The sequence below is a fragment of the Cherax quadricarinatus genome, chromosome 43 (genome assembly GCF_038502225.1).
Source record: "Cherax quadricarinatus isolate ZL_2023a chromosome 43, ASM3850222v1, whole genome shotgun sequence".
NCBI lineage: Eukaryota > Metazoa > Arthropoda > Malacostraca > Decapoda > Parastacidae > Cherax > Cherax quadricarinatus.
In genome coordinates, this window is record NC_091334.1 from 24588173 (window position 1) to 24603384 (window position 15212).

General features: G+C 41.1%; 1 protein-coding gene across 2 annotated transcripts in view; it reads right to left on the reverse strand.

Moving 5' to 3' along the window:
• The window catches only part of AsnRS-m (asparagine--tRNA ligase, mitochondrial), an 83798-nt gene that overhangs the window by 42789 nt on the left and 25797 nt on the right, over window positions 1–15212 (reverse strand). For both annotated transcript variants that reach the window (XM_070093740.1, XM_070093739.1), the window contains exon 3: window positions 1238–1318. In XM_070093740.1, coding sequence (XP_069949841.1) covers window positions 1238–1318 — 81 coding nt within the window. The remainder of the gene's footprint in view (window positions 1–1237; window positions 1319–15212) is intronic.

Here is a 15212-nt window from a genome sequence, read left to right on the forward strand (position 1 = left end):
TGGTACTTGAAGCCTATGGCAGGTTAGTTCTACCAGACACTGGGTGGTACTTGAAGCCTATGGCAGGTTAGTTCTACCAGACACTGGGTGGTACTTGAAGCTCATGGCAGGTTAGTTCTACCAGACACTGGGTGGTACTTGAAGCCTATGGCAGGTTAGTTCTACCAGACACTGGGTGGTACTTGAAGCCTATGGCAGGTTAGTTCTACCAGACACTGGGTGGTACTTGAAGCTCATGGCAGGTTAGTTCTACCAGACACTGGGTGGTACTTGAAGCCTATGGCAGGTTAGTTCTACCAGACACTGGGTGGTACTTGAAGCTCATGGCAGGTTAGTTCTACCAGACACTGGGTGGTACTTGAAGCTCATGGCAGGTTAGTTCTACCAGACACTGGGTGGTACTTGAAGCTCATGGCAGGTTAGTTCTACCAGACACTGGGTGGTACTTGAAGCTCATGGCAGGTTAGTTCTACCAGACACTGGGTGGTACTTGAAGCCCATGGCAGGTTAGTTCTACCAGACACTGGGTGGTACTTGAAGCTCATGGCAGGTTAGTTCTACCAGACACTGGGTGGTACTTGAAGCTCATGGCAGGTTAGTTCTACCAGACTCTGGCTTGTGAGTTGTAGTGCTCACCTGTCATGAGCACTACAACGAGAGATATTGTTCTAACTAAACCAGAGATATTGTTCTAACTAAACCAAAGATATTATTCTAACTATACCAAAGATATTGTTCTAAACCAGAGATATTGTTCTAACTAAACCAGAGATATTGTTCTAACTAAACCAGAGATATTGTTCTAACTAAACCAGAGATATTGTTCTAACTAAACCAGAGATATTGTTCTAACTAAACCAAAGATATTGTTCTAACTAAACCAAAGATATTGTTCTAAACCAGAGATATTGTTCTAACTAAACCAGAGATATTGTTCTAACTAAACCAAAGATATTGTTCTAACTAAACCAAAGATATTGTTCTAAACCAGAGATATTGTTCTAACTAAACCAGATATTGTTCTAAACCAAGTATATTGTTCTAAACTCAATAAACCTTACGGAGTGTATATAGCTCACAAAATCATAATGATGCACCTGTGGTATAGTCTGACCGTATATAGTGGAACTTTATAAAAGAACTGACAGTATATAGTGGCACTTTATAAGAGATGTGACAGTTGCCATCTTACACTAGAATACAATACTGTGCCAGTATGAGGGGTTGATGAACCAACCTGAAGTTTGTAGATGCAGGAACCATCATCAACATCGATAAAGGTTCGTTCCTTCTGTCGCCGCAAGCCCTTCACCCAGCCCTGCAACACACACCATGTTACAATTCATGCAATTACTCACATTCAAGGTTGTTACACAAGTGGAACACAACAGCAAAAAATTGTCTCACATCAGTGATTATCAGGAAATGACTCACAAAATCGTAATGACACGATTGCAAACAAACTATACAATGGGCGGGGATACAACCAGCGATCAGAGAGTCATAAAACTCCAGACCGACGATGCGGGTTCTATCCCCACCCATGGTATGGTTTGTTTGCAATCGTGTCATCATTATTTTGTGAGTCATGATGACGGCTTATAGGGAACTTAAGTTAAAGTTTGTCATGGCCATGCTGGTGGGAAATTCATCTGCAAAAAAAAAACTTAAATTTGTGATCACAGTGGTGCCTATGCTAACCTTCCTATGGTGTTTAACTATGCCTAGTTGGATGAATCATATTGTAGCCAGCTGGTCCAGTGGCTAACGTGTCAGTCTGGAGTTTTATGACTCTCTGATCACGAGTTCTATCCCAGCCTGTGGTATTACCTGGAGTTTACCTGGAGAGAGTTCCGGGGGTCAACGCCCCCAGGGCCCGGTCTGTGACCAGGCCTCCTGGTGGATCAGAGCCTGATCAACCAGGCTGTTGCTGCTGGCTGCACGCAAACCAACATACGAGCCACAGCCCGGCTGGTCAGGAACCGACTTTAGGTGCTTGTCCAGTGCCAGCTTGAAGACTGCCAGGGGTCTGTTGGTAATCCCCCTTATGTGTGCTGGGAGGCAGTTGAACAGTCTCGGGCCCCTGACACTTATTGTATGGTCTCTTAACGTGCTAGTGACACCTCTACTTTTCATTGGGGGGATGTTGCATCGTCTGCCAAGTCTTTTGCTTTCGTAGTGAGTGATTTTCGTGTGCAAGTTCGGTACTAGTCCCTCTAGGATTTTCCAGGTGTATATAATAATGTATCTCTCCCGCCTGCGTTCCAGGGAATACAGGTTCAGGAACCTCAAGCGCTCCCAGTAATTGAGGTGTTTTATCTCCATTATGTGCGCTGTGAAGGTTCTCTGTACATTTTCTAGGTCAGCAATTTCACCTGCCTTGAAAGGTGCTGTTAGTGTGCAGCAATGTTCCAGCCTAGATAGAACAAGTGACCTGAAGAGTGTCATCATGGGCTTGGCCTCCCTAGTTTTGAAGGTTCTCATTATCCATCCTGTCATTTTTCTAGCAGATGCGATTGATACAATGTTATGGTCCTTGAAGGTGAGATCCTCCGACATGATCACTCCCAGGTCTTTGACGTTGGTGTTTCGCTCTATTTTGTGGCCAGAATTTGTTTTGTACTCTGATGAAGATTTAATTTCCTCGTGTTTACCATATCTAAGTAATTGAAATTTCTCATCATTGAACTTCATATTGTTTTCTGCAGCCCACTGAAAGATTTGGTTGATGTCCGCCTGGAGCCTTGCAGTGTCTGCAATGGAAGACACTGTCATGCAGATTCGGGTGTCATCTGCAAAGGAAGACACGGTGCTGTGGCTGACATCCTTGTCTATGTCGGATATGAGGATGAGGAACAAGATGGGAGCGAGTACTGTGCCTTGTGGAACAGAGCTTTTCACCGTAGGTGCCTCGGACTTTACTCTGTTGACGACTACTCTCTGTGTTCTGTTAGTGAGGAAATTATAGATCCATCGACCGACTTTTCCTGTTATCCCTTTAGCACACATTTTGTGCGCTATTACGCCATGGTCACACTTGTCGAAGGCTTTTGCAAAGTCTTATATATATTACATCTGCATTCTTTTTATCTTCTAGTGCATTTAGGACCTTGTCGTAGTGATCCAATAGTTGAGACAGACAGGAGCGACCAGTTCTAAACCCATGTTGCCCTGGGTTGTGTAACTGATGGGTTTCTAGATGTGTGGTGATCTTGCTTCTTAGGACCCTTTCAAAGATTTTTATGATATGGGATGTTAGTGCTATCGGTCTGTAGTTCTTTGCTGTTGCTTTACTGCCCCCTTTGTGGAGTGGGGCTATGTCTGTTGTTTTTAGTAACTGTGGGACGACCCCCGTGTCCATGCTCCCTCTCCATAGGATGGAAAAGGCTCGTGATAGGGGCTTCTTGCAGTTCTTGATGAACACGGAGTTCCATGAGTCTGGCCCTGGGGCAGAGTGCATGGGCATGTCATTTATCGCCTGTTCGAAGTCATTTGGCGTCAGGATAACATCGGATAGGCTTGTGTTAACCAAACTTTGTGGCTCTCTCATAAAAAATTCGTTTTGATCTTCGACTCTCAGTCTGGTTAGTGGCTTGCTAAAAACTGAGTCATATTGGGACTTGAGAAGCTCACTCATTTCCTTGCTGTCATCTGTGTAGGACCCATCTTGTTTAAGTAGGGGCCCAATACTGGATGTTGTTCTCGACTTTGATTTGGCATAGGAGAAGAAATACTTTGGGTTTCTTTCAATTTCATTTATGGCTTTTAGTTCTTCCCGCGATTCCTGACTCCTATAAGATTCCTTTAGTTTGAGTTCGATGCTTGCTATTTCTCTGACCAGTGTCTCCCTACGCATTTCAGATATATTGACCTCTTTTAGCCACTCTGCTATTCTTTTCTGTCGCCTGTAAAGGGAGCGCCTGTCTCTTTCTATTTTACATCTACTCCTCCTTTTTCTTAGAGGAATAAGCCTTGTGCATACATCGAGTGCCACCAAGTTAATCTGTTCTAGGCATACGTTGGGGTCTGTGTTGCTTAGTATATCTTCCCAGCTTATATCGGTTAGGACTTGGTTTACTTGGTCCCACTTTATGTTTTTTGTTATTGAAGTTGAATTTGGTGAATGCTCCCTCGTGACTAGTCTCATTATGTCGGTCTGGGGCTCCACGCATACATGTCTGAACCTCTATTATGTTGTGATCTGAGTATATTGTTTTTGATATGGTCACATTTCTTATCAGATCATCATTGTTAGTGAAGATGAGGTCTAGTGTATTCTCCAGTCTAGTAGGCTCTATTATTTGCTGGTTTAAATTGAATTTTGTGCAGAGATTTAAAAGCTCGTGTGAGTGTGAGTTTTCGTCAGAGCTGCCTCCTGGTGTTATTACTGCAACAATATTATTTGCTATATTCCTCCATTTTAGGTGCCTTAAGTTGAAATCCCCCAGGAGCAAGATGTTGGGTGCAGGAGCTGGAAGATTTTCCAGACAGTGGTCAATTTTTAACAGCTGTTCCTGGAATTGCTGGGATGTTGCATCCGGAGGCTTGTAGACTACCACAATGACTAGGTTTTGGTTCTCGACCTTTACTGCTAAAACTTCCACTACATCATTTGAGGCATTTAGCAGTTCTGTGCAAACAAGTGACTCTGCAATGTACAGGCCAACCCCCCCCCCCTTTTGCCTGTTTACTCTGTCACATCTGTATAGGTTGTAACCTGGGATCCATACTTCGTTGTCCAAGTGATCCTTTATGTGGGTCTCAGTGAAAGCCGCAAACATTGCCTTTGCCTCTGCAAGCAGTCCACGGATGAAAGGCATTTTGTTGTTTGTTGCTGGCTTTAGACTCTGTATACAGTGGACCCCCGGTTAACGATATTTTTTCACTCCAGAAGTATGTTCAGGTGCCAGTACTGACCGAATTTGTTCCCATAAGGAATATTGTGGAGTAGATTAGTCCATTTCAGACCCCGAAACATACACGTACAAACGCACTTACATAAATACACTTACATAATTGGTCGCATTTGGAGGTAATCGTTATGCGGGGGTCCACTGTATTTGCAAAGAAGAATGTCATCGGACTGGTGGTATTGTTGGTACTGGGGGGGGATTTTTTTTCCGGCATTAATATCTTTATCTGTTGGTTTGGAGTGGAGGCCATCGACTGTGGTTCCAGTCCAGGAATGACTGGATTTGGTGTACAATTTCTGCCATTTCCTGCCAGTTTTTTTTCCTTCCTGGCACTAAAAAACCTCTCCCTCTTGAGTGGCTGTGGCTACCCAGGTTTTCCCATGGCCTGGATGTTTTGTATCTTTTTGTACCCTTTAGATGGTATGCCTGGCAATTTAGGTTATAGCACAGTCTTTCCTGTACTGAAGAGGTACACATTTCAGGGTGAAAAAGCTTACAGGAAGGGAGTTTGCATTTTCCTGTTGTCATATGGGCATGGCATTTTCTAGGGTGGCCATAGTTGCACGTCCCGTCTGTTTTTCCAGATTTCCCATGTCTGCAGATACCAAGTGCATAGTATGTGCACAGGCTTGGTTTCCGTTTGCCTTGGGTTTCTGTGACTGTATTCCCTGTTAGTGCATGTTTCCCTGTCTTATTCCTATCCTCCCTAGCACCAACAATGGAGCTCCCACCAGTTGTTTTTGGTAATATATCCTCACTATGGCTAGTGGAGTCCTCTTGTTTGCTATTTCCTGTGGTATTTCTAGTTTGCAATATTGGTTTTATCTTATCTTTGACTACACTTGTTTCCCCACTACGGCTCCTGTCCCCTATGAGGTCATTTATAAGTATTCCTTCCTGCGTATAATTCCCGACTACCTGGACAAAATCTCCAACTTCACCATTACTGTCTCCCAGGACAGCACCTCCAGCTTCACCATTATGTCTCCCAGGACAGCACCTCCAGCTTCACCATTACTGTCTCCCAGGACAGCACCTCCAGCTTCACCATTACTGTCTCCCAGAACAGCACCTCCAACTTCACCATTACTGTCTCCCAGGACAGCACCTCCAGCTTCACCATTACTGTCTCCCAGGACAGCACCTCCAGCTTCACCATTACTGTCTCCCAGGACAGCACCTCCAGCTTCACCATTACTGTCTCCCAGAACAGCACCTCCAACTTCACCATTACTGTCTCCCAGGACAGCACCTCCAGCTTCACCATTACTGTCTCCCAGGACAGCACCTCCAACTTCACCATTACTGTCTCCCAGGACAGCACCTCCAGCTTCACCATTACTGTCTCCCAGGACAGCACCTCTGGCTTCACCATTACTGTCTCCCAGGACAGCACTATCAGTCCCACATTTACTGACTACTAGGACATCACCTCCAGCCTTACAGTTTCTGACTACATGGCCAGTATCAAGGGCAGTACCATTCAGCCCAGACTTTTATGTTCCCATCTGTTGTAGAAAGCTTCCAGGTTTTCTATGAAAGCAGCTTTGATGTTATCCTCTTTTAATACCTTTGTGATTTTAGTCCACAGATTTTCCTCATTTGGGCATACCCAAAAACACTTCCCTGTTTCTATACTGCTTGTAGCTAGTTCTTGGATATCTGCACAAGGGGCGTGACACCAATTTCCACAAAAATGACAATTTATCCATGTGGAAGCCCATTTGTTTGATTGACTGCAGACTATACAGAGCTTCATAATGATTTGAGTGGTTGATTTACTGTAATTCTACTAGCAACCTCTTGAATACTCTATTAATAACCTCCTTAAATGAAGCTCTAGCTATTTGTATTTCTATTTCTAACTAATTGGACAGCTTACCATGTACGTTCCTGATTTATATTTATTGTTTGTGTTTGATAAGGGCGTCTACAACCCCATCCATTTACAGTCTGCTTTATTGTCCAACGAAACCGTTTGAAACCAGTCAAGGGTTCGGACCATCAAGGGTTCGGACCAGTCAGGGTTCGGACCAGTCGATCTGATCTGATCAGTGGGTCACTTATTTAAAACATACTAGTCGGTGATTTGGGCTAACACATGAAGGATCTACTTGAAATTATCTACCCGAGTAATATGTGATTTGATTGATACAAAAGTATAACTTGCGTGTTGAAGAGCCGGTGATTTCTGGTAGCTCCTACAGTGACGAACGGTCGAGCCTCAACCCTTGTTTATCAATCGCTGTATCTAGCTTTTCTAGTTTTTTTTTTTTTTTCCCCGTCTCCACCACAATAAATGCTATATTATCACTATAGTTGACTGGTGGAAATTTTGGAGGAAGGACGCTTTTTCTGTAGTAATAATTGCTTCTTGTTGTGTATATTGTGACCGCTTGTAACTACAGGTTATATGAAATTCACAGTATACGTCTGGTATTTCAAGAAAAAGGAAACTAATGAAAGTCACTCCACTCCACTAAGTACCATTATAATACTGGTTAGTTGCTACTACAACACTGTATTCTGCTATTCACTGGTATCACTAGATTATATGCAAGTACACTAGCAGGCCAGGAAGATTATTAAAACAGCTGACCACTGTGTTAAGATTCTGGCGACTTCTGGCACCTGCCTCTATAGGCTTATCACTTCATTTACAAATTCACCTGTTTTCAAATGACACTTTAGCCTTTATCATCTATATACTAGGGAGCCACTGTAGTATACACTATACACTATGTATACACAATAGTATGGTTTGATTATCAGGAAATAATTTCAGGAGACTGTACCATATGGAAAAAGTTTATTCATATGAGAACTAGTGCGAAATTAATTGCCACAGCCAAGGTGTAGAATATTTTCGACACTTATAGGCCTTTCTTACACATGCTGTCACAAGGCAGTGAGAGAGATAAGTTGACTGAGGACCTGAGTCATTTGTACTCTGAAGTTAATGAGAAGGCTGATACCAGGCTTCAAGCCTGGTATCAGCCATGTGCTGGGTCATTTTCACAAGGTCAGCAAAGACATTCAGAAATCAGAACTGTTATGCATGTTTGTACACTTCACTTTAAGATTTTTTAAGCAAAATTAGAGATGTTGATCAGCTAGAGTAACAAACAAAATGTCACCTTGTTAAATGTTAACTACAGAACTGTCACAAGGAAACAGCAAGGAAATGTTAACTACAGAACTGTCACAAGGAAACAGCAAGGAAATGTTAACTACAGAACTGTCACCAAGGAAATGTTAACTACAGAACTGTCACCAAGGAAATGTTAACTACAGAACTGTCACCAAGGAAATGTTAACTACAGAACTGTCACAAGGGAACATCAAGGAAGTAATGGAAGTGCACCTGGTCCTGATGAAAGTTCACCTGGTCCTGATGAAAGTTCACCTGGTCCTGATGAAAGTTCACCTGGTCCTGATGAAAGTTCACCTGGTCCTGATGAAAGTTCACCTGGTCCTGATGAAAGTTCACCTGGTCCTGATGAAAGTTCACCTGGTCCTGATGAAAGTTCACATGGTCCTGATGAAAGTTCACCTGGTCCTGATGAAAGTTCACCTGGTCCTGATGAAAGTTCACCTGGTCCTGATGAAAGTTCACCTGGTCCTGATGAAAGTTCACCTGGTCCCGATGCCTTACATCAACTCTCTTCAAGACCTAACTTAGGATAAAACCCATTATTCCTCAGACTAAAACCAATTTAAGAAGAGTTATTGTGTACCTGTATACCTGTACCTATATACCCATATTAGTGTACCTGTACCTATATACCCATATTAGTGTACCTGTACCTGTACTTGTGTATCTGTACTTGTGTGTGCCTGTATGTGTGTACCTGTATACCTGTTCCTGTATACCTGCACCTGTGTATATGTGTATCTGTACATGTGTACCTGTATACATGTACCTGTGTACCTGTATACATGTACCTGTACTTGTGTACCTGTATACCTGTACCTGTATCTGTATACCTGTCAACCTGTACCTGTATTCCTGTACCTGTGTACCTTATACCTGTCAACCTATACCTGTCAACCTGTACCTGTATTCCTGTACCTGTGTACCTGTACCTGTATTCTTGTACCTGTATTCCTGTGTGTGTGTGTACAGGTATACCTGTACCTGTGTATCTGTATTCCTGTACCTGTGTACCTGTACAGTGGAGCCCCGGTTAACGATATTTTCTTCACTCCAGAAGTATGTTCAGGTGCCAGTACTGACCGAATTTGTTCCCATAAGGAATATTGTGAAGTAGATTAGTCCATTTCAGACCCCCAAACATACACGTACAAACGCACTTACATAAATACACTTACATAATTGGTCGCATTCGGAGGTGATCGTTATGCAGGGGTCCACTGTATTCCTGTGTGTGTGTGTACAGGTATACCTGTACCTGTGTACCTGTATTCCTGTGTGTGTGTACAGGTTTACCTGTACCTGTGTACCTGTTGATGGCAGCATAATACCCAGATGTTCACCTGAGATGTGCTGATGAGCTTTTGAACTTTCACTTATGCATGAGACAAAGCCATAGGACTACAGAAGAGCAGTCACTGTCTCATAGGCCTACAGAAGAGCAGTCACTGTCTCATAGGCCTACAGAAGAGCAGTCACTGTCTCATAGGCCTACAGAAGAGCAGTCGCTGTCTCATAGGCCTACAGAAGCGCAGTCACTGTCTCACAGGCCTACAGAAGAGCAGTCACTGTCTCATAGGCCTACAGAAGAGCAGTCACTGTCTCATAGGCCTACAGAAGAGCACTGTCTCATAGGCCTACAGAAGAGCAGTCACTGTCTCATAGGCCTACAGAAGAGCAGTCACTGTCTCATAGGCCTACAGAAGAGCAGTCACTGTCTCATGGGCCTACAGAAGAGCAGTCACTGTCTCATAGACCTACAGAAGATTCAGATGGCCTCCCATAATGTGGAAGGAATCTTGTGGATATTTCTTAGCTTAATGGTCACTAACTGCTCAGGAGAGGTCTTTTTGTTCACTAACTGCTCGGGAGAGGTCTTTTTGTTCACTAACTGCTTGGGAGAGGTCTTTTTTGTTCACTAACTGCTCGGGAGAGGTTTTTTTTGTTCACTAACTGCTTGGGAGAGGTCTTTTTGTTCACTAACTGCTCGGGAGAGGTCTTTTTGTTCACTAACTGCTCGGGAGAGGTCTTTTTGTTCACTAACTGCTCGGGAGAGGTCTTTTTGTTCACTAACTGCTCGGGAGAGGTCTTTTTGTTCACTAACTGCTCGGGAGAGGTCTTTTTCTTCACTAACTGCTCGGGAGAGGTCTTTTTGTTCACTAACTGCTCGGGAGAGGTCTTTTTGTTCACTAACTGCTCGGGAGAGGTCTTTTTCTTCACTAACTGCTCGGGAGAGGTCTTTTTGTTCACTAACTGCTCAGGAGAGGTCTTTTTCAAGCCTCAAAAGAATCAAATATGAATTAGGGTCCACAATGTGTGAAGAAAGGTTGTCTACACTCAACACTGTCTACACTCAACATTGTCTACACTCAACATTGTCTACACTCAACACTGTCTACACTCAACACTGTCTACACTCAACATTGTCTACACTCAACATTGTCTACACTTAACAATGTCTACACTCAACATTGTCTACACTCAACATTGTCTACACTCAACATTGTCTACACTCTACATTGTCTACACTCAACACTGTCTACACTCAACACTGTCTAAACTCAACATTGTCTACACTCAGAATTGTCTACACTCAACATTGTCTACACTCAACATTGTCTACACTCAACACTGTCTACACTCAGAATTGTCTACACTCAACACTATCTACACTCAACACTATCTACACTCAACATTGTCTACACTCAACATTGTCTACACTCAACACTGTCTACACTCAACATTATCTACACTCAACATTGTCTACACTCAACATTATCTACACTCAACATTGTCTACACTCAACACTGTCTACACTCAACATTATCTACACTCAACATTGTCTACACTCAACACTATCTACACTCAACATTGTCTACACTCAACATTGTCTACACTCAACACTGTCTACACTCAGAATTGTCTACACTCAACATTGTCTACACTCAACATTGTCTACACTCAACACTGTCTACACTCAACATTGTCTACACTCAACATTGTCTACACTCAACATTAGAAAAAAACTGTTTTTATTCTTAATATACAGTGGACCCCCGGTTAACGATATTTTTTCCCTCCAGAAGTATGTTCAGGTGCCAGTATTGACTGAATTTTTTCCCATAAGAAATATTGTGAAGTAGATTAGTCCATTTCAGACCCCCAAACATACACGTACAAACGCACTTACATAAATACACTTACATAATTGGTCGCATTCGGAGGTAATCGTTATGCGGGGTTCCACTGTATTTGATGATTGTAGTTTATTTATTTCTTACGTATTTTAAATAATAATATCTTTATTTACTACTTATTTATTTATTTATTTATAAATTTTAGCATACATACAGAGGTACCAAAAAATACAGGTAAGAGCAGCATGCCAAAGCCACTTATATGCATAGCATTACGGGCTGGCTTAAAATTAACTTAAGATTAACTAAGCAATGATGAAATCAGTGATAAAACATTATTGTAAACAGATAACTATAAAGCACAAGTGAGTATTACAAAGACAGGTCATATGGTTGCATGCATTGTTGTTCATTCAGGTACTGTATTTAAAAAAAAAATAACAAAGTTAGATTTAACATTTGTGTGATATAATTGTGAGTAACATTTTGGATATACAATTTATAAGGTTCAGTTATTCAGTATTTATTTGGTTTTGAGTGAGTAAGTGAACTTTGAGAAGAGACTTGAATTTATAAACAGGTAGTGTTTCTTTTATATTTACAGGTAATGAATTCCAGATTTTAGGGCCTTTTATGTGCATTGAGTTTTTGCATAGTGTGAGATGGACACGAGGAACATCAAAGAGTGATCTGTGCCTTGTGTTATGGTCATGTGTTCTGTTGAGGTTGGCAAGGAGATGTTTGAGGGGAGGGTTAATATCAGAGTTAAGTGTTCTATGTATGTAATAGGTGCAATAATAAGTATGGATGTTTTGTATGGTGAGTAGGTTGAGTGTTTTGAATATTGGTGGAGTGTGCTGCCTGTAGTGGGAATTTGTTATCATTCTAACTGCAGCCTTTTATTGGGTAATTAGTGGTCTGAGATGGTTAATTGTTGTTGAGCCCCATGCACAAATTCCATAGGTGAGATAGGGGTAAATAAGAGAGTGATAAAGGGCCAGGAGGGCTGACTGTGGAGTATAGTACCGTATCTTCGATAGTATGCCTACAGTCTTGGAAATTTTCTTAGAAATTTGTTGTATATGTGTATGAAATTTGAGTCTATTATCGAGGTGGATTCCTAAGAATTTTCCCTCTGTTAGCTTTGTGATAGGTGATCCGTTTATCATTATGTTAAGAGGTACATCTGTAGCTCTGCTACCAAACTGAATGAAGTAGGTTTTGTCAATGTTTAGTGTAAGTTTGTTAGTCCTCATCCAGGTAGATATTTTCTGTAATTCGGTGTTTACAGTATTGGCTAGCGTGACTGGGCTTGGGTGAGAGAAGATGTATGTGGTGTCATCTGCAAAAAGTGTGGGTTTGAGTAATTGCGAAGCATTTGGTAGGTCATTTATGTATAGGAGAAAGAGAAGAGGGCCAAGGACACTTCCCTGTGGGACACCAACTGTAATTGGTTGTGCGGAAGAGCTTGCCCCATTTGCGTACACATATTGGCTTCTGTTGCTGAGGTAAGACTTGAGGTAGTTGAGGGAGTGCCCTCTAATACCATAGTGTGACAATTTTACGTGGAGCAAGTCATGGTCAACAGTATCAAAAGCTTTACGTAAGTCAATGAAGATCCCCAGTGGGACTTCTTTTTTCTCTATTGCAGTGTATATATGTTCAAGCATGTGTATAATAGCATCATTAGTATTTTTATTAGGCCTGAATCCAAATTGGCAGGGGTTGAGTATGTTATGGGAGATGAGGTAGGAGTAGATTTGTTTATGAATTAATTTTTCGAAGATTTTTGAGAGAGGGTGTAAATTGGATATTGGCCTATAATTATTCAACTCTGTTTGGTCTCCTCCTTTATGGATCGGGGTGACCCTTGCTATTTTGAGAACTGTAGGGAAGGTGGAGGATTCAATGGATTTGTTAAAGAGTGTTGCAATGATTGGTGATAGTACTTGTGACGCTTTTTTGTATATAAAGGGTGGTAAGGTATTTAAATCTCCTGCCTTGTTTTTCAATGCGTTGATAATAAGGGAGACCTCATATGGGTTAGTCGGAGCTAGGAACAGTGTGTTCGGGTAGTTGCCAGTGAGGTAGTCATTTGGTGGGGTATCTGAGCTTGGGATATTATTGGCAAGGTTTTGACCTATAGTGGAGAAGAAATCATTGAGTCTGTTTGCTGTTTCTGTTGGTGGGAGTTGGGGTTCATCTGATTTTGCTAATTTTATTTCGCTATGTCGTGATATCTTTTTTGTTCCCAGAATTTCTGATAGGGTCTTCCAGGTCTTTTTTATATCACCTCGTAAGTTGGATAATCTGTTCTCATAATACAATTTTTTTGCCCTTCTTATCAGGCTGGTTAGGATTGACGAGTAACGTTTTGTTTGGACTCTGGTTATGTGACCCATTCTGTACTGTTTTTCATATCGGTGTTTTGTATTTATGGATTTGAGAATGCTGGGTGTTAGCCAGGGACTGTTCAGTCTCTTAGCTGTCATCTGTTTAGTTTTTTTAGGGCAGTGCTTGTTATAAAGGTATTGGGTCTTTTTTAGAAAATTATTAAAACATTCGTCAATATCTGTATAGATTTCTAGCTCAGTGTGCCAGTCAATGTTTGTTACTGCTGTTGTGAAGTTATTAATGGCTGCCTCATTGTGAAGTCTGAAGGTGACTTTAGTAGTGTCTTGGGGTATTTTACCAAGAGTTGTTATGAGGAAAGTAGGGTAGTGGTCTGTGGTATTATCTGTAATTATGCCTGATTTTAAAGGGGATATGGTGTTGGTCCAGACGTGGTCAAGTAGGGAAACACTAGTCTCTGTAACTCTTGTAGGTTTTGTTACTGTTGGTAGCAACATGCAGTTACTCATTGTGTTTGTGAATTCAGTAACGTGTGGGTCCTGGTCTTGTAGGAGATTTATATTGAAGTCACCTGAGAGTAGTAAGTGATCTTTGTTCATGCGTGCATCAGTTATCATACTTCCTAGGTTTTGACTAAATTGGCTAATGTTTGATTGTGGAATTCTGTAGATGTTTATCACTGTGAGAGGTTTTTGTAGGTATTTGGATTTGAATTTAGCTATTATATATTCCCCATGTTCATCCCTTGTGCAAGTATTAGTGATACATTCTAGTTGGTCTGAGTAGTATATAGCTGTGCCACCCCCTTGTTGGTCTGGCCTACAGTTGTGTATGGCTGTGTAACCAGGAATGGCATAGACATCTGTAGTATCAGGCTTTAGCCAGGTTTCAGTTAGTGTAATGATGGACATATTGGCATGCAAGGAATTTAGTAATGCTAGGAGGTCATCATAATGCTTGCTTAAAGATCTGATATTGTAGTTAAAGATAGTTATGTTGTTGTTGGCTCTGAGAAGTGCCTTTGATTGTTCTGCTGTGTAGTAATTACAGTAACTGTTTGAATAATTTAAGTCATTAAATAAGAGGTTGGTATCAGGATCAATGCTTGTAATCATAAGATTTGTAGTGAATCTATAGTTAGAATTAAGTAAAAAATAAAGTAAATATTCTAAAGCTAAAAAAATAGCACCTGAAATATTTAACAAATGTAAAAAATAATGAGCTAAGGTAGTTTTTTAAAGCTAAAATAAGGAAGACAATATAAAAGGGACTAAAATAATTTGTGGTGAACAAATAAAGTGACGATCAAATAATGGAGCTTGGGAATATGATAGTAGGTAGTACTTTAAAGGTAATTCTTTAAAGTTAGAATTATAATATAAAATTATAATATAAAAGGGACTAATATAAGTTGTGGTGAACAATAAAGTGGTAATCAAATAAATGAGCTTTGGAGTATAATGGCAAAATAGTGAACTTATTAACTTTAGCACCTGAGAATAGCACCTTGATTAGTTTAACAATTGCGAATATATGATCTAAGGTAGTTATATAAAGCTAAAATAAAGGACAAAAAAATATATAAGGGACTACAATTAAGTAATGGTAAACAAGTTAAATGGACAGATAGTCACTATGAGATAATATTAGTTTAGG